The sequence below is a fragment of the Microchirus variegatus genome (genome assembly GCF_963457635.1).
Source record: "Microchirus variegatus genome assembly, chromosome: 13".
Lineage (NCBI taxonomy): Eukaryota > Metazoa > Chordata > Actinopteri > Pleuronectiformes > Soleidae > Microchirus > Microchirus variegatus.
The window spans coordinates 19,321,808-19,348,206 of record NC_139814.1 but is presented as its reverse complement, the minus strand read 5'-3'; the positions used below and the strand labels follow the sequence as shown (position 1 = coordinate 19,348,206).

The 26,399-nt window shown below is 36.8% G+C and overlaps 3 protein-coding genes across 3 annotated transcripts; 1 reads left to right on the top strand and 2 right to left on the bottom strand.

The window, feature by feature from the left end:
* Positions 1-1,009: 1,009 nt before the first annotated feature.
* On the bottom strand, positions 1,010-11,032 carry ngly1 (N-glycanase 1). The gene is made up of 10 exons (XM_083899366.1): positions 10,865-11,032; positions 10,013-10,175; positions 9,721-9,940; positions 8,816-8,937; positions 8,208-8,353; positions 7,860-7,970; positions 7,599-7,769; positions 6,780-6,965; positions 1,308-1,485; positions 1,010-1,209 (listed from the first exon to the last, which is right to left on the bottom strand). Exons 2-10 carry the CDS (start codon positions 10,164-10,166, stop codon positions 1,034-1,036), a joined length of 1,464 nt encoding a protein of 487 aa, XP_083755492.1. The 5' UTR covers positions 10,167-10,175; positions 10,865-11,032; the 3' UTR covers positions 1,010-1,033.
* Positions 11,033-11,637: 605 nt separating this feature from the next.
* On the bottom strand, positions 11,638-15,820 carry tapbp.1 (TAP binding protein (tapasin), tandem duplicate 1). Its single transcript, XM_083900365.1, has 8 exons — positions 15,639-15,820; positions 14,611-14,811; positions 14,049-14,297; positions 13,593-13,952; positions 12,812-13,135; positions 12,478-12,579; positions 12,292-12,314; positions 11,638-12,177 (listed from the first exon to the last, which is right to left on the bottom strand). Exons 1-8 carry the CDS (start codon positions 15,697-15,699, stop codon positions 12,166-12,168), a joined length of 1,332 nt encoding a protein of 443 aa, XP_083756491.1. The 5' UTR covers positions 15,700-15,820; the 3' UTR covers positions 11,638-12,165.
* Positions 15,821-17,585: 1,765 nt separating this feature from the next.
* LOC310935500 (major histocompatibility complex class I-related gene protein) lies at positions 17,586-26,063 on the top strand. The gene is made up of 8 exons (XM_083899421.1): positions 17,586-17,678; positions 18,534-18,794; positions 20,965-21,243; positions 22,506-22,808; positions 23,749-23,850; positions 24,077-24,094; positions 24,284-24,368; positions 24,844-26,063. Exons 1-7 carry the CDS (start codon positions 17,630-17,632, stop codon positions 24,328-24,330), a joined length of 1,059 nt encoding a protein of 352 aa, XP_083755547.1. The 5' UTR covers positions 17,586-17,629; the 3' UTR covers positions 24,331-24,368; positions 24,844-26,063.
* The last annotated feature ends 336 nt before the right edge of the window (positions 26,064-26,399 follow it).

Below are 26,399 nucleotides of genomic sequence, written 5' to 3'. Positions count from 1 at the left end.
TATATTTTATATTCCACTATACAGTCAGCTTACTGCAGCCATCCAAACAACACTAATACCAACATTTAAGGTACACTGGAAATCACACGACTCTGAATTTAAAAATAAACACTACCCCCACCATTTAATACCACACTATTCCTTAATTTCACTTTATTATTAACTAGTTACAGAGCTGGAGCAACCTGAGCTAATGAAGGTTCCAACATTGATTTGTGTCAAATGTGTTAATGCATCACAAACTTCAGATGCATTCACAATTGAGGTTCAATATGTCATAAAAATCTCCATGGCTTCACATTTTAAATCTTACCGCAAGTCTCATTAGGTTATTTGGCCCATAGCCCAATCAAAGATCAAAAAGTGTCACTTGCAATTGTTTTAAAGCTCAGGTTGTCAGTTATTACTTCTTACATATTTAATAATCCTGGAGGACGATTAATAAATCTATGCCTGCAAAAGCCCCATCTTAGAAAAATGGTTGCCACTTTATCATATTGTATGTTGGCTTTTTCCAATTATAAACTGTAGATTGTATTGTTGTGTAAACTAGAGAAAATCTTCATATATATTTTATTTCACCTCATGGACTGCTGGTTTTGTGCTGCCTCATTTGGTGTATTAGTGTCATGTCAGTTAGTTTGAACAAATTAGTTCAAACTCTGAAGTCATAAAATGGAGATAGCAGTGGCTCAACAACTTCTGCCTGCAATTATGTTAGATCACTGATTTCCTCTAAAATCAACGGTGAATAAAAAACAGTTTCCAGGCCCAGAAGACTAACAATTGGATAAAGCAGTTAACATATTCTTCAGATGTTTTCTTATGTTGCAGCTGGCAACCAAGTTTTCAGTGAAAGCAAGTCTTTTTGTTAGTAGCCACAGTGAACTATACCTTTATCCATCCAACTGATTTGCCAACATACATCAATTTTAGAGTTTTAATAAGGTTTCAAACACTTGGGTTTGAACTTATCAGTAGAGACAAAAGTGTTTAAGTGTTAACGGTCCAGTCTTGTTGCGTAAAGCAGCTGTCAGGCATCTTCAAAGTGGATAAGGACTTCAAATGATGTCTTCTCAGTCTCCTTCAAGCTCTGCCTGAACAGTTGAGAGTGCTGCCACGATGACTCCTCATCTCCACCACTGAGTTCTGCTACAACCAGGAAGTCAGAAGAGCCGACCAGACTGGGATACAACTGCATCCTCCCATCTTATGGTTCAAACAAAGGAAATTACAAGGTGATCATGTCACATTTGGAGTATTTTGAGAGAAGATATCATGCATAAGATCAAGTGCATCATTTATACCTCCAGAGAATTCTGTAGTAATCTTGCTTGACTGCAAGTACCAGCGGACTTTCCCCGAGTGGAAGGTCTGGCTAGAGGCCATGACTGAGATAGACTTTATCTTCATTCCCACCGAAGCAAAATCAAACTTCCAGGTCATCTGTCCCATAGAGGAGCCCTCTGTTCTAGCAATGTACACCTAAACAAAGAAATACAATCAGAGCAATCTGTACTGCCTTATTAGTTCACTGCATTATGCTTCTTTTCTTGTTTCTAATCTTGTCATACAAAAAAAAGTAATCAAAATGAAAATTGGTTGTGTTTATTATAACATTGAGAGAGCATTAATAATACTCTGATTATTATAAATCACAGAATAACAAATTATATCTGAATAGAGAGAGAGAGAGAGAGAGAGAGAGAGAGAGAGAGAGAGAGAGAGAGAGAGAGAGAGAGAGAGAGAGAGAGAGAGAGAGAGAGAGAGAGAGAGAGAGAGAGAGAGAGAGAGAGAGAGAGAGAGAAATGTAAATATCTTCACATAATCCATAATCCAGCCTCTTACAAATGACATTTATGTCTCACACACACAAACACACAAACAGACACACTGTGATCCTAGGACAGCAGCAGCAGCAAATCCTCCTGAAAATCTGCTTGAAATCTTGGTAATCCTGAGTATTTTCTCACTCAACTGTTACTATTTATGCTCACAATTGTCTACTTGTTCCACACACGAGGCAATTTTAAACACAACACTTGAAATAAAGACCCTAAGTGAATTGAAGTGATCTGAGCAGTCAGACAACTACCAGCCCTGTGGCTACTAGCCACCACCAGGCCAAGGGGCTACTAGCCACCAGCAGCAGCTAGCCAACACCAGGCCCTGTGGCTACTAGCCACCACCAGGCCCGCCAGCAGCTAGCCACCACCAGGCCAAGTGGCTACTAGCCACCAGCAGCAGCTAGCCACCACCAGGCCCTGTGGCTACTAGCCACCACCAGGCCCACCAGCAGCTAGCCACCACCAGGCCAAGTGGCTACTAGCCACCAGCAGCAGCTAGCCACCACCAGGCCCTGTGGCTACTAGCCACCACCAGGCCCACCAGCAGCTAGCCACCACCAGGCCCAGGAGCAGCCACCAGGAGCAGCCACCAGGAGCAGCCCAGAAGCAGCCACCAGGCCAGCCCAGGAGCAGCCACCAGGAGCAGCCCAGAAGCAGCCACCTGCAGGCAGCAGCTAGCTACCAGGCTAGGGCAGGTACTTTGTTTGAGTACTGTTACTAAGAGCTAAAAATGCCACCTAAATTAAGAGCAGAAGGAAAATCTGATGAAGATCATGTTTCACTCACACAAGTATCAGAACTGCTACAACAGCAGAAGGACATGTTCACAGCTTTACTTCAACAACAGCAAGAACATTTTAAAGGCTTTGTTAAAATAATAATGGACTCCACGAACACCAGAATGGAAACATTAACACGAGAATTACAAGACGTAAAAACAAGCCTTCAATTTACCCAAAAAGAGGTGGATGACATCAAAACAAATAATGCTAATCAAGCTGATCGCTGCAACTCCATGCAGACAGATTTGTTTAGAGTGTGTGACAGTTTACTAGTTGTCACTGACAAGATGGAGTATTTAGAGGGACAGTCCAGACGAAACAATTTGGTCTTTGATGGGATAATGGAGTCACCAGGAGAAACCTGGGCTGAGACAGAGGAAAAGGTGAAGAAGGTTCTGGCTGAAAAGCTACAGTTAAAGAAGGACATGGAGATGGAGAGAGCCCATCGCACAGGGAAACCCGGAGATGACAGACCCAGGCCCATAGTAGTGAGGTTTTTAAGCTATAAGGATAGATCAACCATTCTACAACACACCAAGAACCTGAAGGGAAGTAAAATCTACATAAATGAGGACTACACAGATGCTGTGAGGAGGAAGAGGAAAGAACTGATGCCAGATCTGAGAGCTGCGAGAGAGAGGGGGGACATTGCCTACCTACGGCACGACAAACTGATCATTCGTCCTCGCAGCAGTACTCCAAAATAGTCAAGAGCAACAAGCCTAGCAGGTATGGGTAACCCCACATACTTTTAATGATAACAAACACAACCCAATCACATTCTGGAAATAATAATGTTACACAAAATATTACTGAATATGAGGATCTAGAGCTAAACCCTTTTCAATATACTGAGCATCATCCACAGGACATAGAAAATGATATTGATCCAGAAAACAACTTTTTCCCTAACATCAAGAACAACTGCTACTATTACACTGAAGAACAGTTCAACAACACTATAAAATCTGGAAACAAAATATCAATAATCCACTTTAACAGCAGGAGCTTGTATGCCAATTTTGAGAACATAAAATATTTCCTAAGCCAGATCACACAGCCTTTTAGCATCATTGCTGTATCAGAAACTTGGATGAACAGTGAACGGGCTATTGACTTTGAACTGGATGGATATGAATTGGTCTATGTAAACAGAAAAAACAAGAATGGTGGTGGTGTTGCTTTGTTTGTGGACAGGAAATTCAATTTCAAGGTTGATGAAAAGTTGTCAGTAGTAGTAGATAATCTTCTTGAATGTATTACTATAGAAATTGTAATGGAGAGAAAGAAAAATATTATTGTGAGTTGTATATACAGAACACCAGGTTCAAACATAGACTTGTTCAGGGACTGGATGGAGGAAAATTTCTCAAAAATAAGTCAGAAAGTCATGTTTATCTGTGGTGACTTTAACATTGACTTACTAAACCAAAATAAACACAAAATGACAGAAGAATTTATCAACACTTTATACAGCTTAAGTCTATATCCTAAAATCACCAGACCCAGCCGCATTACTTCCCATAGTGCCTCACTTATTGATAATATCTTCACTAATCAAATAGATAATGACACAGTGAGCGGACTGTTAGTTTGTGATATCAGTGACCATTTGCCTGTTTTTACAACTTACAACAACAGCCACATGAATAACCAACAGGATATCAAACTACAATATAGAAGGGTTAGGACAGAAGAGTCTATGGTTAAATTAAGAAATGATTTGCTAGCTCAAGACTGGGAACGAATATATAAAGAAAATGACTGCAACAAAGCATATGATGAATTCTTAAAAATTGTTTGTGTTTTCTATGATAAAAATTGTCCAATCAAACAATATAGAAAAAAACAAAATCATAAAGATAATCAGTGGATCACAAAGGGACTTCAAAACGCTTGTAAAAAGAAAAATACATTATATCGAGAATTTCTAAAACATCGAACAGCAGAAGCTGAAAACAAATATAAAAAATATAAAAATAAATTAACTAGCATTATGAGAATACGTAAAAAGGAATATTATAATGAAATATTAGAAAACAACAAAAACAATATTAAAGGTATTTGGAATATTTTGAACAGTATAATAAGAAATGGCTCTAGACAGACTAATTACCCCGAATATTTTATTGATAATGATTTAAATGTTGATAATATTGAGGAGGTGGTTAATAAGTTCAATCATTTCTTTGTAAGTGTTGGACCGAAATTGGCAGAAAAAATCCCAGATCCACCAATGACTGGAAGTACCAATGAGGAGGTCATAGAAAGGAATCCTTCTTCTATGTTTCTCAGAGCAATAGAAGAAAAAGAAATTATAGAAACTGTTAATAAATGTAAAAATAAGATGTCCTCTGACTGTCATGACATAGACATGAAAACAGTAAAAAGGGTTATTGCTGGGATTTCTAAACCACTCACTCATATCTTCAATTTATCATTCCAAACCGGGCAATTTCCTCATAAAATGAAACTAGCAAAAGTAACACCGCTGTACAAAACTGGGGATCGTCACCACTTCACAAATTACAGGCCTGTTTCTCTTCTTCCTCAATTCTCAAAAATATTAGAAAAACTTTTTAATAACCGATTGGACAGTTTTATAGAAAAACACAACTTACTCAGTAACAGTCAATATGGTTTCAGATCAAACCATTCAACATCACTTGCTCTAACAGAACTTATAGAAACTATAACAGATTCCATAGATAAAAAGCAATATGCAGCAGGAGTATTCATTGATCTAAAAAAAGCATTTGATACAATTAACCACAATAGATTGATTTATAAATTGGAGCAATATGGGATCAGGGGGGTAGCCTTGAATTGGGTGGGAAGTTATTTGAGAAACAGGCAGCAATATGTGAAGATGGGAGACTGTTCGTCAGAATGTCTGGATATTGCATGTGGTGTCCCCCAGGGGTCAGTGTTGGGACCCAAACTCTTTGTCCTATATATTAATGACATCTGTAATGTGTCTAGTCTAGTTAAATGTATTTTATTTGCAGATGACACAAACATTTTTTGTTCTGGTGAAAATTTGCAGCAACTTTTGGATGTCATCTCTTCAGAGTTAAGTAAAATTAAAAAATGGTTGGACAAGAATAAATTATCACTAAATCTGAACAAAACAAAAATCATGTTATTTGGAAACTGTAAAATACACAATCAAATACAGGTACAAATAGATGGTGTAAATATTGAAAGAGTAAATGAAAATAAATTCCTGGGAGTGATAATAGATGACAAAATTTGCTGGAAACCTCACATAAAACATATCAAATCTAAACTGTCTCGCAGTATTTCAGTTTTGGTAAAAGCAAAGCATGTCCTAGATCATAAATCACTCTATATTCTGTACAACTCACTGATTCTTCCTTATTTAGAGTACTGTACAGAGACATGGGGAAACACATACAAAACTGCACTTCAGCCACTTTTCATAATGCAAAAAAGAGCAATGAGAATTATTCACAGGGTTGATTATGGGGCACACACCAATGACTTATTTTGGAAATCTAAAACTCTAAAATTGTTTGATTTGGTGGAGCATAAAACAGTCCAAGTATTATATAAAGCAAGGAACTATCTGCTACCAATAAATATTCAGAGAATGTTTCATGAAAGAGAGCAAGGTTATGATTTAAGAGAGAAATCAAATCTAAAGGTTGGTAGAGCTCGTACAACAATGAAAAGTTTCTGTATCACCATTTGTGGAGTAAAACTGTGGAATAATATGAGTACTGAAATCAAAAACATTTCGAGTGTAATCATGTTTAAAAAGAGACATAAAGAAATGATTCTCCAGAGGTACATTGAATAATTCACACAAGGTGTTTGATTACTTACTATTTGGATTAAAATGTGTAATGTGTAAAATGTTTAATTAGAACATATAGTTAAAATTATAGGGGTAGGATTAGATAAGTTTATACTTCTTCCTACTCCTTTTCGCTCATGTAAACTGCGTTGCTTATGAGATGTTGTGTATACATTTTTTCTGTTCACTTATTATATTATTATTTTATCTTATTTATTTATTATTATTATATATTTTTTTTTTTTTTTTACACTGTCGTTTACATGATCGAAATAAAGATATCAATCAATCAATCAATCAATCAATCAATCAATCAATCAATAATCATACCATTTGCCAGTCCTTTTCCACCTTTCTGAACACCGACTCTTTCCTCCACATACACTGATTCCAGCCCTGGATGACCTCAGAGCTGCTGGACAGACGACAGTACTGGTCTTTGGTGGCATTGTAGCACACGTGCAGTAACCGGTCACTCCTCTCCTTCTCAGTGGGCAGAAACACATAACCTGCAGTCTGATTAAAAAATAAATAAATACATAAATAAATTATCAACACAAACACTGTCAATGAAATGCGGACTTGAATAACACATGAAGCCCAACAATAATTTCTCTGGGAGCGTTACGTGATGTTCACCCGTTCTAGCATGAATCTGGTGTTTCTTTCTAGTATCTAGAGTATTTATTGTAATTGTTAAACAAGAACAGCATCTATTGGAAGTAGAAATATTGCCATTGTGTCCTGCAGGACAGCATAATAACAGGACACTAAATAAGCTTGAAGTTTAAATGCAAGCATAATCTAAATCTACAAGTTAGCAAAAAGTGGAACAGGTTCAGTTTTTATTGATTTTAATATGCACTAAATATTTAAATAAATAGATGCTGTGAACATCACTAACAATTAAATGAGGTTGGTAATGATTTAGTAATGGTACATGGTATTTTGCGCACACAAACGGTGCAGCGACGAGTTTACATTCTACTGTGCAACAAATGAGACAGAAGTGCTATATATAAATGTAAACGTTAGAGGCAGTCATGTTGACCTCAGAAATTCCAACGACAAATAGAATGTACCATTACTGGTGGTACTAATCTCTGTAACAACAACATTTGTAATATACTTTACCTGTGTGGAAGTCACAGGTTTGGCTGCTGTGGTTTCCCCTCTCGCTATCCTCCAGGCCAGAGAGCCAGAGTTGCGTCCCCCCACTTCTCCTGTTTTTGGCTTCTTTGGAGAAATAAACTCCACCAGCTCAACAAGCAGCCTTTCCGTCAGCTCCTTCTTTTTGTCTGCACTCAGGAAAAGCTGTCTCTATAGCATCAGGGCAGGGACACGTTGGCTTACAGCAGAGTCGCCGAAGCAAAGAGTATCACATACAGGGTCAAAAGGGTCAAAGCTTACCGAGTTGTTGAGGCCATTGATGGTTTGAAGCAGCCAGGCCTCTTCAACACTGTTCCTTCTTGACAAAACCTCCTGGTGTTTGCAGGAATACCTCCATGTCACATCCACCACCTACATCTCACACACACACATAAGTGAATTGTTGACACAAGAAGAGAAATTCTTCAAAATGTCCAATATGTTTAAAAAAAAAAAAAAACTATAGAATTAGCATACATTTAAAAATAACATAAGTGTTTTGGTTAATTATTTTTTTTGTACAAATAGGAGAGTACATTAGAAAGCCATTTTCATTTTCATTATAAACACTGTATTGTTATACTGTAGTAATAGCAGTATGTGTCTGACCTGGTCTTTGGAGAAAGCCAGGATATGGGCCAGTTTCTTGCCCCAACCGACCTCATACAACAGAGGCTTGTCACAGACGTTCTCACATGGGTCACAGTGCAGCCAACGACGCTGAGCCACCGAATAAACCTCTGTCCACACATGGTCTGAAACAACACAGAGCCCCTCAGATATGTTAACAACACAGAAACAATTCTGGCATCAGATAAGGTTTGAGTTCAAAAGTGTGCTTTATAAAGACACTGACACATTGTCAGCACTAGTGACATGGCCGAGACACAGATGCTTGAGTCTTTTGGTTAAGTAGTTTTTCCTTGTGCTCCTGCTGCCAGTAATGTTTCCCGCGAGTGTACGTGTCTCAGTTCTCTGTGATCTGTCAACACTCTGGTGCCAAATGTGTCAAAAAACTGACAGTAAAGGTTTATCCATGCAGGTACGTTTAGGAATAAACCTTTCATCAAAATCATTGTAAATTACAGCAAAGCAAAAAAAACACAGTATAAAGAATAAAAATGTTGATTAGTATTCTAGAGGACTCGTGTATTTACCACAAATTCTGGGATGGTGCTTAACAGCATATCAACAAAAAAGATAGAAAAAAGCAATACCTGTGCTGCACCAGATATACCTGGCTTCAAGGCCAAGAGCTCGGCAACACAAGGTGAAACAGTTAGCCCACTCCCCACATCGCCCCCTCTTTGTTTCCAGCAGTTTCTCAGGATTGTTGTACCTAGTGGAGAAAACATAGAAGCAAACCTTTATATGATGTGTGTTTTGTGGCCAAATCTAATCACACTCAACTGTTTTTACATTTACAACAATTTACAAATTTAAAACATTTTTTACAAATGTATTTTTATAAAACCCCCATTCATGGAGAGTGGACTGAGCTACATCAGACCTAGTTTTGGTCATCAGTTGGATCCGACTGATCCAAGCTGACTGCAAGCCAAGAGTGTTTTGTTGAAACGTGTATGTCTGCATGGGAAATCTAAGTCATCACATGTTATTTCATATTTGATACTGTTGTATATTGTTAAGCTACAGTTATCAGAAGTATAAGTAGCGAAGAAGCTTTAAATACGCTCTCTTAAACTACACATGCATTTTGTACTAACATATTACTTATTCATTTCCAGTATGCATACGTCAATAGTTTCAAGTCAATTAACCTGTTGTAGTTGTGATTGGTTTCACTGAAGATGACTAAATGCCACCGTAAACTTATAATGTTTAGCCAGTAGAGGGCAGTAAAGGATAGTAACAGTATGTTGTAGGTGGCCTGAATCGGACTTGCTGTGCCTTGTTAGACCAAGAAGTTGCCTTTCCTTCAGTTATTTATAGGTATTGTTTATATTAATTTGGTTCACACATACACTGGTTCTCTTTATGTTGGAGAACAATATAGAAGTGTAGATTCAATTACTAAATTATAAAATAGAAATAGATTTAGTAATATATTAGTGATTGATTAATTATTGCAGCCCTAACACACACACACGCACACACAGACCTAGGGAATCTGGTGGAGAGACTGCAGCTCTGACAGTAATGGTTCTCCACTCGTTGAGCTCCCCAGCGCAGGTCATCAGCGCTGGGACTGAGGGAGCTGGCGTTCTGGGTGGAACCTCCACAGTGGCTGCAGGCTAAACTGTCCACCCAGGAGAAGAAGTCCTGTTTGAACCACCTGAGTAACTCCAGCACCAGGAGGTCATCTAATTCAAGTTTACAATCTACAGAGAGGAGAGCAAGTCAGTGACTAACTTGGGAAACATTTAAATTCACAACAAACGAAGGGACTTCACCTGGATCGGCCTCTTTAGCCTCCTTCAGCTTATGTCGAGCAACAGATGTCAGCTGCTGATGAGGGATGAGACTCAGAGCTTTCTGCTGCAGATCAGTGTTTTCATACAGCATCACATGCTGGAAGTTAGACTGGAGAGTTGCAAAGAAGCTCATACTGCTCTCCTGACAGAGGAAAAGAGAACACCCAGGTCGATCAATCAATGAATGATGTGAAAAATACAGGTGTTCAGTACATATACAGTAGATGCAGATTTGTGTTACAGACTCATTGAAGCATGCATTTCATATTACCTGTGGTAAATATAATTGAACACACACAGATGGAACTCCAGTTTAAAACAACACTTATTACTAATGCCTTTACAAGTCATATCTCGTTTTTTTTTCACTTCAAAATACTCAGATAAAGTGCTTGATACAAGTCCAATAACATTTGCATCATTAACTATTTATGAAACAAATGTGTATTTTATTCCACTAGAGGGAAATTTGAAAAGTACGCCATGCTATTTATGCATGAAATACAAGAAGTAAATTGTCAAATAAAATATAGAAAACAACTAATACAAAATGTGCATTTAATAGACTTCGTGTTTTGATTTTGTTTTCACTTTATTTTGAAAAACGGAAGTATCGCGTCTGAACTGGAGGACTGGCGCACTTTACACAGATTTGACCACGGAAAAACGAATGACAGCTGGATTAACCGCAGTTAATTAGAGGGAAATTGACAGCCCTGACACAACTTTAAGTGATTGCACTACGCACATAAAACAAAACGAAACAAAACAGATGGAGAACAGACAAAGCGATAACTAGCAGCTCACTGTGACAGACACATGCACACGTACCTGTTGTTTATGAGCAGTTTATCTTGAAGACAAAGCGGGAATCCTTAAAAGAAGACTCGGTGAGAATGAGATGAAGTTAGCATTGAGCGGTTTGTTAGCGCTGCCTTGTACTTTGCGAGGTAGAAAAAACCACGACCCGGAAGAACATTCCACATGCCGGGTCTTTTATTACACCACAAAGTAGGTCAATGGACCCGATACAATACTTAAAACTGCGTTGTAGTCGCTACAATCTCCGTCAACTCGCGCGAGTTGCTTCTATTTCTTCATCGGTTCTGTCCCAATTCATGAACCGCATCTCCCGAAGGACTGCTGCTGTTGACTCGAGCTCGAAGATGGACCCGCCCATGACCTTTCAGCATCAGCTCCTCTGATTGGATGGCGACTCAGTAAAGTCAGTTCCCATTGGATGATTATTTCTTCTTCCGCTGACTATGCAATAAGAGAACATGAACATTTAATAAAAAAATAAACAAATCATTTTTGTTTCAAAACTGCCTACATGCTCGTATTTTAAAATTTAACACACAATTGTAATTTTCCAAATACTTTTGTGTTCAATTACCGTATATTTGTAGTTTTTAATATATATATATATATATTATAATGTAGTCTTCTAAAACTACATGTGTTTGACATTGTCGTCATTAGTTGTATTTCCACATCTACTATCTAAAACTATCAAAAATACCTTCCAGCCATTATTCTGTGGGCTTTTTTCCAAGAGACTGAGGCAACTTGTTTCAAAATTTTATTACATGTATTTTCTGTTCACTCACAATTCACACTTTTCAAATTAAAGCAACGTTGCTTTTTTTATTTTCCTTCCAATAAAATTCATACATCTTTTAAAATCATTATCTTCTCATTTCTATGTACATTTCTTGCGCTGGCTGTTACTTCTATTATCCCCTATTAGTTTAAACACACAAAATAAAAAAAACAATAAGCAATAAGGGATGTCAATAGCAAAATAAAACACATATTCAAAAACATATCAGTATATACATTATTTTTTTACAAATTCACTTTGCAAGTTTGGCCAGTGTGTCTGTGTGTGTGTGTTGTTTTTTTCTTTTCCAGTGTTGGTACAACTGTATAGAGGGACCAACATGTCCATACGTGAATATAAAGATGAGGATTGCAAGAGAGTTTTAAACTACGCAGAAAACGTTTCCATAAGATGAAAGAAAATTCTCCATTACCTGCTTTTTAAAAACAGAATCAAATAAATAGGACCAGATGCAAGCACTGGAGCTGCAAGAATGTTTAATTTCCACGTCAATTGACTTCTTCCTTCTTCACTTCTCCTTCTGTGTGAGGATGATATGAGAAGTTATTATCATTATGACAAATGAGACAAAAAACAGCTCACGTGCCAACTCAAATGAATGCTTTAAATACAAATAAATAATGTTGTAAATTACCTTATCGAGTTTTTCAGCCTCGCCTGTGTCAATTTACAGAAGAATAAACAAAAAACACAAAGATAAAAATAAAAGAAAAAAGATCATCACTACAAGCCTTTTCTTTTATTAAGACAACTATTAAAATACAGGAGTAATTGTTATTATTGTCAGTTTCTGCTTAATGGCAGTCATGTTATTTGATACCTGAGCTGGTGAAGGTCCAGGAGACAAACTTGATGAGACCATAGAGCACGAGCGCCACGCCAACCATTGCCATGGAATCCTCAATAGATGGACTAGTGAACCCTGAAAGGAAACAAGACATAATGTAGTCCCACGTTGTTGTCAGTCTTTATGAAAGTCATTTATTTAAACTTCAACATTCAACCTTTACATAGTAAATGTGCCACTTAAAAATAAATTACTTTAGCTTCCATTAGCTCAAATATGCACGTTCAGCTCTTATTTTCTCACATAAATGAAGAGAAAATAATATTTTGCATATTGGCAACACTCCCCACACATTCCCCCACATTACCGATGATGCTGACGGACGTGTGGGCCCGTCGCGTGCCTCCGGGATGAACAGCCACACAGGTCAGCTCTCCTCCAGTGCCCAGGTCCATCTTTGACGTGTCCAGTGCCAGCCAAGTGCTCTGGCTGTAGGTGCCGTCCCACGCCTGCCTGTGTCCTGTGACACTGTCTGATTTCAGCGGCCTGGTCTTACCATCTGCACCTTTAAACTCCCAGCTCAGCTCCAAGGAGAGAGGGGCAAAGCCGGACGCTTCGCAGTGGACATTCAACGTCTGGCCAGGAGCAGCGAGGGGCAGCGGGGAAGGGTGGATGGAGAGAGACGGAGGCTCTGGGTCGAAAGGAGGAAACAATGGAAGAACAAACAAAATACATTTTATTACTTATTCTCTAACTGAAGATTTGCTTATTTTAGTTGAATTGAAAGCAGACAATGTGCTTCAGGGACACTTCACAAAGCTTCAAAGGCTTAAACCTTATTTTATTAGCTTTAACAGGAAAAGAGTAGTTTGTGTTTAGCTGTTGGGAGAACACGCTCCCTCCTCATAGTGTTATATTGTTTCTGAGTACCCTTTAATGCACCATGTAAATAAAATCAAAATTATTATCATTACTCTAAACTAATCCTGATGTGTTGGTGCAGGCTCATGTGCAGCCAATCTAAAAAAGTGGATTATCTTTAAACTGTTGTTGTAATCTCTCTTCAGAGTCCTCTGTAAATATCTGCCTTGTTACAGCGCCCTCTGTTGTACATGTAGGTGAACAGATAATGACAGGTTATCCCTCACCTACAATCTCCAGCTCCACCGCCACCTGAGCCAGAAGGTACGGCAGATACACGGTGCAAATGTACATCCCAGAGTGATGCACTTTGGCCTCCTGCAGAATCAGGGATGCATTTCCTTTCTTGTGCAAACCCTCAAAGTCCAGCTTGGCCCCTTCCTCCTGAGCATCTGCCAGACGGTCCGTCTTGCCATCATAAGCCAGGACAAGTCGTCCCTTTCCTCTGAACTGGTAGCGCCACTCGACGGCAAAACCAGAGCCGGACAGAGGCGAGGAAGGGTCGACCCAGAAGCCGCAGTCCAGCAACACTGGCTTCCCGAGTCTGGCCTGCACTGACACGGTTTTACTGGTCACACTGAGAATCACTGAGGAAACACGGGGTGAGGAAAGAGAGAGAGTCAAACCACCACATGCAACTGAGATTATTAAAAGAAAGCATTTCCTGTTCCCTTAATGTTTACCATTTGGCTCTTTGGTTGCCGTGGGAGCTCGCATGACGGTGGAAATGCCCAGCTCTTTGTCCAGCCCACGTAGTGCAGCTGAAAACCAATCAGCTTGTAGGTATAAGGGGCTGATGCCAGACACTGTGAGTGGAGCAGCCCATTTGAGGCTTGATGGCTGCTGCAGGAAGGGACTGATCTCACACTGAGGCTTCTGGATGGAGCCTTTGGGAGGATTGAGGGAGCGATGGCACAGGGTGGCAGCTGGATCTGAGGACACAGGAGACTCACATGTAAATACTGTCGTCTGGTTTATGTGAAAGAAAATTACACTGACACGATATTAGAATTTATAGTTAATACTAGAGGTCATAGGCTAATAAATTCAAGTTTACATTGGAAAGCATGTTTTGGAAAAAATTTAAAAAATTAAAAAATAATAATAATAATAATTCAACATATTTGGTGGCAAAAATTTCACAGCCTGAATCTTAACATCTAAACAATGAAGCCTGATGATAACCACCTCCCCCTCACATGTTCAAAGACCTTAATATACAAACATCATGCAGATGGAGCTCACCTGTAATAAAATAGACTCTGTCAGGGCTGATGTCAGACGGAGCCTGCTGCGACTCTGCGCTGTGGCTGTTGGCGTCTGTTCTGATGTAGAGCAGGGATTTTTCCTGGGACGTTGGCGGCGTAAGGCCTCCTCCTCGACCTGCTTTCTCCTGCACAAACCAGCAATCCAGCACTGGACAACTGCTGCTGCTGCTGCTACAGGCTTTACACAAATGATGAAACATAACTGTGTGAATACGAAAATTATACTAGGAAACACAAGCATAATACTAGAGTGACACTGTATTATGATGTTTCATGCCACAGCAGTGTGTATTCTGTGACGTCACCATGACAAGGCCTAGTGTGTACTGAACTCTGGCAATCAAAAGTAAAATTAAAAGCCTGACATTTGCACAGTCTGACAATATGTTATATTCTAACATTTCCCTCCTTATAATTGTATGGCTTAAATGTTATCATTTCATATTTTTCTATTCATAGTTATTATTTGTTGTTCATTTGTTGTGTACCTGATATCATGCTGTTCTTACACAATATTTGTTCTTGTCTAGTCTAGTCCAATCCAAAGTTATTTGTAAAAGCCATACAATAAAAAACTAATAAGAAATAAATACAAACAAAAATGATACATTTTCATGCAACTGAATAATCCTTGAGTATATTCAATGAACATTCAGAATGGAATTATTTAATTCAATTGTTTTTTCTCTTGACATTATTTACTGCATCATTAGTAGCTGGGTGTATTGACAGTTTCAGCCACGAGATGGCAGCATAGCACTGAGGCAAAAGACGTCTCAAACAAAATCCACTCAGAAAAATACCACATATATATATACACAAAATACATATACTTTCATCAGCACAATAACTTAAAGAAGACGTCTAACCATGTGAGTGGGTTTTGTAATAAATTCGGCATAGATATAACTTACAAAAACTCGCACCATATTTCTTTTCATCGTGTATGTGCTCTTTTTTCGAGCGATGCAAAACTACTGTAGGCTCGTGTTACGATACGCTTACCGTGGAAGAAACAGGCAACAGCGACCAGGCTCAGTTTATAAATCGTAGAAAAGTCCGTCATGTTTCTATGTTTCTCCTCTGCTGTGAAATACTCTGCGCTGCTGTTTACACGTTCACTAAAGTCACTCAGATCCGTGGGTTTCCCCTGCAAAACCCTGCTTCGTTTTACTTTCACTTTCTCCTACGGCGAGCGTCAAGGTAGCGCTAATAACTTCCTTTTTTAATTTCAAAATAAAACAGCATACTAGTAACATGTATTTAACAGGCAGTATTAGAGTTATTCGTTTTAAATTGACAGCAAAGGTCTATTTAATACAAATTAAATAAATGAATTATATATATATACATGCATGCTATGGAAAACCCTAATCAATTCTTTCCAAATGTTTAATATAGCAAATGTAAAAATATGTGAATATTAAAATACAAGTTCTAGCAGTAAAAAAAACCAACAACATTTCAAGTGAAGTGATTTGTGGAAAAGCTGTGACAAATAAATTGACAAAGAAGCTCAGAACACAGAGCCTATGGAAGCAATGTGTCCCATTATCCAAATTAAATGTTAATAAAATCAATATTCCAAGCTGCATTTTAATTTTCTTATTCAAAACTCTTTATTCATATTACGTTATTAAAATGATAAAGAAAATGACATTTAAGATTTAATTTTTGAAACATCCTCCTTTATCATTAAAACATAATTCCTTTAAACCCATGAATACTGTGAGAATGTCTCCCAGTCCTACCGGTAGATGGCGCCGTTGGACAAATAAGCATTTTTACAGAGCAATATATCCTTAATTTTCCAATGTCATCTCTAATTCTGCCAGTTTTTAGTTTCATCATTTGTACAGGTGTGTGTACATGTCTCTTTTATTTGCCTCGAATTCAGAAAATTCAGTGTAACCTGAGAAATAAGTTTCAACCATAATATCAGTCCACACTGATCTGTGGACAGAGGTCACATGAGGAGGCGGAACAGAAGCAACAATGAGTATTTTCCTCATGTATATATATATATATTTAAATACATACAAATCCAGATGCTGATGTTATTGACTATTTCCATTTCTATTGTGCAGTATGTTGTTGATTTAAAGCCAGAAACAAAGACTTCATTCATGAAACGTTTTTACAATGTTCACATCTGATGATGTGTTTATGAGCAAAGTATTTTTTGTTAGACACCAGAGGAATGTGGCTAAACAAGGAGGACAAGAGTCTTCAGTGACCTGACACATGCAACAGCATCAACAATCATAACACACCCTGTTTTCTGCCAAAATCTTGCAAATCATGCCAGAAACTCATGAAACAGAAAAACGAAAGCTAACACTCATCATGTGATTTCCCAGAAATAGAAGAAGAAAATGTCTGTTTCTTCCTGTTGGTGGAGCTCTAACACTGCTACTGAGGGGGAAAGCCAGCTACCCGGAATACTAATACTAATTTCAGTTGGTTTTATGTTTAGGTTTGTTCAAGAGACAAATGGAAGGATAATTGAAAATATAATTTGGGCATTTAGTTTAATGTGTCAACAGAATGTTAATTGGACACACTAGTTAATGAAATAAATAGAAAACGTTGCTAGTTTATGATGATATATTTACAAATTGCCTTTACTTATTACAAAGTGCTGTGTGAGAAAATCTCTTAAATCCTGGTAAGATTTGGATATGATTCAAAGTAAATATACAATTTAATTTAGAATTAAGAAAACCGTCAATGTGTTTTAAGTTTTAAGATTATTTCCCCCTCTCCCTCTCTTGGAAAGAAATAATTCGGGTGTTTTCGTTTGGAAGTTCCGTTAAACAACCTGTGGTCTTCAGTTCTGCCTAGAAACCACGGGGGAAACGTGTGTTCTGAATTTCTATTCGTCGAAGCACATGCCCGCCCCTCACACATTCACTTTTACAGGCTGTCTTCTGTCGTACAGCTTCAGACGGAGGATCACTCTTCACTGATAAGCGTCCTTCCCGAAGTTGTCGAAAATGAACTGTTTATTGGTGTTTGCTCTTTGCTTCCAGGCCTTATCTGCAGGTAAGGAATGAACCGATACAGCTATATTCAGATGATGTTTGTTTGTTTGTGTAGTTATTTATTTGAATCGTCGTGTATATTGTTATATTGTATATTATGGTGCTACATATAACATCACTAAGCCCCTATATGAACTGTAAAGCCGTTAAAGCGTTGTAGCAACATCTAACAACTGTCCTACAAACGGTGAAGTGATTTCTTTTAGTAAATGTGATATGTATTCTTTTTTTTTGTCATTAAAGGTGCATTATGTAATAAATCTAAAGCAACTGGCCATTTAATCCTCCTAATATGTCACAGAGACTCAGGAATAATGTTCATATAACAAACTGAACTCACCAACAACAACAGTACAGACAAAATGTTTGCATTATAAAAAATATTTTGCAGACTGCAAATCATGTTATGTTTTGAAATCATGTTTTGGCATGTGGCGCCACCTACTGCCATCTACCAATCATTGCAGTCATTGCAGTCATACCGTAGCGCTCAGGGAAGGGAGGGGGTGAGCAGAGCAGCAGGTCTTTGTTGTAAATTTCAGCCTCTCCTCCTGATGGCACTATAAACTACTTATTTCCCCTTTAATATACGACGGAGTATTTGGACCAGTGTTATATTTTCAGTATAAAGACGCACTATTAATAAGTCATAATATTCTTTTCTTTTTTTAATCATTATTTGATTTAAATATAAATAGCAACCGCGTTCCTCAACTTGATCAGTTTGCAGCTGATTATCTGAGATTTGCTTGACTAATAATTACTACTTTATTTTTAAAAATATATTGGCCCCAATACTCCATCGTTTTAATATACCTCTGATAACGTTTATTCATTTTCCCTGTCCACATTCCAGAAATGCATTCCTGGAAAGCCTTTTATACTGGCAGCACTGGTCTGACTGAATTCCCAGAGTTTGTCGCTGTGAATGTCCTGGATGATAAGGTGATGGGCTACTTTGACAGTAGGACCAACATATTTGAGAGCAAGCAGAGCTGGATGATGGAGACCCTTGGTCAGCAGTATGTGGAACAAGAGACAAATATTCTAAGAGGCCACCCACCATCTTTCGCAAACAATGTCCAAGTTGCAATGAGGCGATTCAACCAATCAAAAGGTAGCCCAAACACACTCTCTCTCTTCTCTCTTCTCTCTTCTCTCTTTCCCAATAATGGCACAAACAATCATGGAAATTAATTTTATTAATTTATTATTATTTTTGATATATTGTATAATATATTTGCATATATTTCTTAAATAGTAGAGATTACTTACTGTTTCAAGTACTTTCCTACACTAATGAACTTCACAGAACTTCAGATTTCATGTATGTTGAAAATTGCTTTTTTTAACTAGGACTAGGACTACATGAGAGAATTAACCAAGCAGCAGTATGATACATACATTTTCAGACGTCATCCACCTGGTGACCTGTATAATGTAACACCAGGTAAACCACCCCCACCCCCCCAAAAAAGTACTGATGTCACATTGTACATCCCTGCAATGTCCCATTGCACAAACGCACACTGTGATTGGCAAACATTTCTTCCCAATGCATTTAGACAATTGAAAAGAGCTGATGGAGCACGTCATCACTGGTTTAACTCCATCTGAACCAATCACAGCAGCATCTTCTGTTGTTTATTTTACACATTTCACAATGTGTTTAACGAAAAAGCACAAATGAATAAAGTGATTATTGAACATGAACCGAAACTGATGAAAAATGAAAGTGATTCAAACTCACACCAGGTGTGAACCAACTGGGGCTGCGACAAGTAATCCATGAATTAATTATTAATCCATTACTAAGTTAATTAACTGTTTCCATTAATGAATCAGTTTGAGTACTTTTTTATTAATATTAAAACAGATTTTTCAGCTTCTTAAAATCATTAAAACTTATTAATTTTGTTTTATGGACAAATCAGGACATTTGAAAACTGCATCATTTGGTGGAAACACTGATCAATATTTTTAGACGTTTTCAGACCAAACAACTAATCAGTCATTAATGAATCGATGAATAAATAATGAAAATAAAAGTTAGTTGCAGCTCTGGCACCAACGCAGCAGACTCTCAGGTGTGAACACAGACTAAAGTGACGTCACATCATCATCAGACTTATATTGTGGAGTCGTCATGAAAGTGAAAAGTGTGTCTTTGTGTTTGATCTCACTGACCTGACTTTATAACCACATGTCTCTGCAGTGTTGCTCCTGCACACACACACACACACTTTGAGATGACGCTGCTTCAACAGTACATTGTGCAGCCCTGCTACTGCTAACACAGTTAAAATCATTTAAAAATAAAGAATGACAAACATTCAGTCGAGTGTGACGTCAAAGTAAACTCAGCTCACTGACTCGTCCCACACCAGCGTCACAGGAAAAAGTGTTTGACAAAACTCAGCAGTGCAGAAATCAAGAGAAGTGAGAAACGTGTTGAATTAAAGTGAAGAAAAGGTGAATCAACAATGACTGTACATGACATGAGAGTCACACCAGTGAAATTCTCTCTGTGTATTTTTCACCTTTGACTCTGGAACATTGTGACGTAACATTCTCTGATACATTACAGTTGGAACAATTATTTCATTATATGATGAAAATGTCTCATAACAAATAATAATAACAATCATTGCTTTAAATATTTAATATATAAAGTAGAGAAACAAATGATATTAGATTTATTGTCTGTGCAATAATTAACCACATTGTGTAGAACAAATAATATAAATATATGAGAGAATTAGACGTTAGATTTGATCAGCTTGACTTAACCATAGTGTCAACACCATAACACTTTATTTAATGCTGATTAATATCAAGGAATTATTTGTCAACAGTTTTGGTGATTAAATCATTTAAAATGTATTAATTAGGAAACAAAAAACTGGTGCAGTTTCACAAAAGTGAGAATTGTATTATTTTGTCTGTTTATGTCATTTTAAAAGTAAATACATTTCACTGTTGGAGAAAAGAAAATTAGATGAGACGATGATGTTAAGATGTGGAGGTGAAAACAGTTGTTGTTGTTGTTGTTGACATGATGGACAGATTGATGGAGCAGTGTGCGTTTGTGTGTTTGTTTGTTTGTGCGTGTGTGTGTCTGTGTGTGTGTGTGTGTGTGTGTGTGTGTGTGTGTGTGTGTGTGTGTGTGTGTGTGTGTGTGTGTGTGTGTGTGTGTGTGTGTGTGTGTGTGTCACTCCATCAAACCTGTGTGTTAGAGTGGTAAAGAGAGGATGTGAACTCTCTCTCTCTCTCTCTCTCTCTCTCAGGTGTCCACATTGTCCAGAGAATGTATGGCTGTCAATGGGATGATGAGACTGGAGACGTTAATGGTTTTAATCAGTATGGTTATGATGGAGAAGACTTCATATCATTGGACTTGAAGACAGACACATGGGTCGCTCCATCACCACAGGCTTTCATCACCAAAAACAAATGGGATGCTAATAAAGCTGATCTTGCTGGACGAAAACACTATCTCACCCAGTTGTGTCCTGAGTCACTGAAGAAGTACGTGGAGTATGGGAAGAGCTCTCTGCAGAGAACAGGTAAAACCACTGAACCTTAATGAACATAATATTCATACATGTCTTTTATTTCTGAAGATTTCTTTTACCACCACTGTGTCTCACACTGAGGACGTCTCTCTTTCTACTCTCGTCTCTCTCTCTCTCTTCATCTCTCTGCCTCGCTCTCTCTCTTTCCCCCTCCATTTTGTCAGTGTCTCTCTTTCACACACATTTATAACCAATCTTTTTTCTTCTCCTCCTCGTGTTTACCTTTTTTTTATGCCAACAACAATTTCACTTTCTTTTACCGTCCACAGTCTTTTCAAAATCTCAAAGTCTCCCATTTCACATTTCTTCATCTGTCTCTTAGAACTCGACTAAATAATAAATGAGTTATTTGGTCCATAAAATATGTTGATCTGTGTTCCTGAAACCTGGAAATGATGATGGTCTCAAACGTCTTGTTTTGTCCACAAAGCAAAATTATTTCTTTATTATTTGGAGCTAAACAAACAGATATTCACATTTAAGCAAGGTGAAAAATCAGAAAACTTTAAATTGATAATCAAAACATATGACAATTAATTTAGTAATCGAATAATAAACAATTAATAATTGCAGCCATATTTGAACTATAACTTATGCTGCAGATATTGTGACAATAAATCTTAATATTAGAAAGTATCAAAATAAAACATGTCTGACATAACACAATAAATATATTACATTATAAAAAATAAGTAAAACTGTAACATAGATTCTCCAGTTTAAGATCAATAAATTAACTATTCATCTACATTTTCACATATCTAATCATTTTATCTTATTTTCACTAAATAATAAAGTTGTTATATCACAAAACTTAAACAAACTCATATCAACCTTTTTCTTGTGATGAATTATTTTACTTTTTGTCACAGAATAATAAAAGATCAACATAGAAACAATTTTAAAAGATTTACAACATTAAGACAACAAATGATGTGAACTGAAGTCAATCAGTGAAAGAAACAAACTTTTCACAATAAGTTTTTAAAGTGGATTTAAGAGAAGTATTTAAAGACAGTTTGTCAGTCTGATCTCATCAGGCAGGTTCTTACAAAGAAAAAAGGTCCAGACTGAAAAAGTCCAGTCCTCCTTGATCCTCAGTCTGTTTGACAGATTTGTGAAAACCTGAATTTTGAGTCTGGAAATTCTAGTTATCTGAGAATTTCCAGACTCAGATAACTAATGCAGGATCAGTGACAGTAAAGAGGAATGTGAGTTAGAATAAAGTCTAAACTTTTGTTTTCCTTCTCCAGTGCTTCCCTCAGTGTCTCTCCTCCAGAAGTCTCCCACCTCTCCAGTGACCTGCCACGCTACAGGTTTCTACCCAAACAAAGTCATGTTGTTCTGGAGGAAAGATGGAGAGGAGCATCATGAGGACGTGGACCACGGAGAGACTCTGCCCAACCATGACGGAACCTTCCAGATGAGCACTGACCTGCAAGTTTCATCAATCCCAGCTGAGGACTGGAGGAGGTATGACTGCGTGTTCCAGCTCTCTGGTGTCAACGAGGACATTATCAAAGTACTGGACAAAGACCAAGTCGAATCCAACGCAGGTAAAACTCCGAAACACACCTTTAATTTACTGGAATAGTTCTGCAGGTCATGGTTTGTTTGTTTGTTTGTTTTAGGAGATTCTTTAATTTATTCATGAAGAGTTTTAATTGTAGGTCTTTATTCAGTCGATTCTTGTGCTGCATCATGACATCATCATGTGACAAATCCATAAAAGAAAAGTCTTACACAACAATCTTTTTTTCTTTTACTGCTTGTATTAATGTTAATGTTTTATTTGATATTGTGAAATCTGTCAGCTTTTATAAAGTTGATCTACTGCTTAAATCATCGTAAAAAAAAAAAAAAGATTTCTTTTGTTGTGATTAATAATTACACCATGTAACCACTAAAGATCAGAGTTTTTTATTTATTTCACTAATGCCTTTTTGAAGATGAGTAGATTAACATGTGAATAAATCAATAAAGATTTTTTTTAAATAAAACAAATACATATATACATATTTAGGAATATAATTATTAGTAAAAATGGTTTTATTTCCGCATAAATAACCACAAAAAATAAATAAACATCACATAAATAAAAATATGATTTTGCTCAATTTAAGCATAAATGCATTTTAAAATTACATTTTGATTCAATATTATTATTTTAATTTTTGCTTATATACATGTTTGGAAATATAATTATTACTAAAATTATTATTTTCCCCACAAATAACCACAAATACATACATGCACTGTAAATATTAATATAAAACATTAATATATATTAATCAATGATACAGTAAAAGATTGAAGTACATATATTTTGACAAACAATTAAATTAAAACATACATTATTTATGTGTGTGTGTGTGTGTGTGTGTGTGTGTGTGTGTGTGTGTGTTAATCTTGGAGGATTTTATTCCACTTTTCTTCTCTCAGCTGCTTCGTCTTCACAGGTTGTGACTGTTTGTTTGTGGTTGTTTTTCTGAACAGAGAAGCCCATGAACACGACCATCATCATCATCGCTGCAGTGGTTGTTCTTGCCATCTTCATCTTTGCTGCCGTTGCTTTCTTCTTGTACAAAAGATACAGTGGTGAGACCGACACACAAACACAGACACTTTTCTCCCTTTTTTTTAATTGAGTTGATGCTTTAAAGTCACAAAGGAGATTTATTCACATTGATAACATTTGTAAACCTGTAACTCAAGCAGGAAGTGATTTATGTTTCAGTTTGTGTGAGTTGAAGAGAAACAAATCGCTGGTGACAAAATAATGTTTGTTTGAACTAAAATGAGTTTCATTTTCTTTCCATTTCAGCCAAACAACACCCATCTCGTAAGTAAAGATTTATATCTCTATTATTCATATTTATGTTGAATTATAAATAAGGTTTATAGAGCTATAATTATAATACACATTACACAACATGTCCAGGTTTATGTTCCTACAGACACATGAGAGCTTTGGTTTTCATGAGTTTCAAAAGTGTGATCTTTGTTAAACAACGTGTTTCTGACCCCACAGCTGCGAGCAGCACTGAGGTGCAGCAGCTGAGAACTGAGAGTGAATAAACGACAAAGACATCACCCTCTGAACAGTCACTTCCTTTGTAAGTAAAACTAAATCATAAACATTTAAAAGTGCTAAGTAGAACCCTATACGGTTCTTCAGCGTCGGTTCTAAAGCTTCCACCTGGAACCCTTAGTGTTACCAAGAACTCTTGAAAAACCGTTTGTTCGGGAAATGGTTTTTCAGAAGCAAAAGGTTCCAGGTAGAACCTCAGCACTTGTAGAAGAACAAAAGTTCTAAAATTGTACTTCAAGGAGTTTTCTGTCCTTAAAAAGATTAAATAAACACATTTAATGGCTTTCTTAACTTGATATGAACATTTTTAATGTAAATAAACGTTTTGGTCATAATACCCAGCTCTAACTGTCTCACCAGTCGCTTAAAATGAAGATGAACTGAAATTAAAGCAAATCAATGAAGTTTAAGGTAAAAAATGGTCTAAATGACAATGTGTATTTATGAAATATGTTTTTTTCAGATATTTGTAGTCATTTAATGTTGTTTTCTTTCTGTAGGTTCAAGGAATAATTTCATCCACTGGAACAAGGAGTGATGTCACCAAAGGAAAATATTGATTATCAGTCTAATCAGAAATCACTGATTACGGATTCATCAGAAAACTACTGATCGATCACACAAACAACACTTATTCACAAACAGTGGCAAGATTTTAAAAACATCAATGGCTAAATTTTCATAATTTTCAACTCTTATTTTCCAGTAAATACAAAGGACTGTGGTGAAATGTTGGCGTTAAATCTGTAAATCAAATCAGGAGTTTTTATCTTTCTCTCACCTGGAGAAAAGTCAAACACAATGTTCACAACAATGAAAGCATCACAACAACTGATTGTTTGTACACAAACACATGATTGAAATCTTTGTGTGATCGTCCTAAACAAAGCCACACATAGTCACACTTTAATATTCCTGATGTTGGGTATCATCATAGAAACCATGATCAATAATACAACTATAAATACACTTTGACTATATAGAAACACTCACACGTCCACATACTGGACATGTGTTTACATACATGTACTCACAGGTTATGGTTTAAAGAAGAGATTTTTCTATAGTGTTTGGGAACCACTGTTCTCTATGATTGGTTCTGAGGAAGTCTTTGTTTTCATTCTGTGGTTGTGTAAAATCTCTGTGGACAACAGTGTAAGTCCATCAGCATCATTCAAATACATATTTACAGACTGTAGATCAGCTGCAGCTGTCATTTTTGCCAACAATTTAGAAAAGGATTGGACACATTTCCACCTGGTTTGTGTTGCATCTCTAAACTCACTGTTAGCTCCATTTGTAGAACATATATTTCTCCACTATATACATGATGCAACATGAAATAATAACATTCTCAGTGAAGTGATATTGGCTTTAGATCCAAGACACAATCAGTGAAAATCTGATTTTCCAGTTAAATATTTTGCTTGTACATATCATTCAAAACTTTAAATGTTAAAACAATGTATTTTCTTTTTTTAGGATCTGAGTGATGCTTATCAATAACAAGTGTTTTGCTGTTATAATATCCTAATATATGTTCTGGTGTGTTGGTTTTATTTTAATCGAGTGAGATAATAGAAAAGGTGTGAGATTTTTAAATTGAATTATTATTTTTTGTGTTTTGGTTAAATGAATTGTTAAAATAAGTTGCACTGTTATTTCTTTCCATTCGTTCTTGTACCTTGCTTTTCAATATTCAATAAATCCAGATTTTCCAAATTTATACCGTCTCTGTGTTGTTTTTCCTCATGTACAAAGACTTTCGATATGAAGGAATACGTTTTATTTTGGAGAACAAAATTAGTTATGTTAAGTTACTTTAACACTGTGTCAAATGTCAACAGTTCTCTTTTTGTAGTTCTATATTTTCATAAATGCAGTGAACTATAGTTTTATATACAATACTGAGCAAAAGTCTTAGTCCACCACCAGCTTTTTTGTTTTTATTTCTGTGTGGAGTGATTATGAACAAACATAGGTTTTACCAGTGACATAAATTATGGTTCCACTCCTGGTTTAAGAGAACCGGGGTTCCAATGTAAGTGAAGGTCAC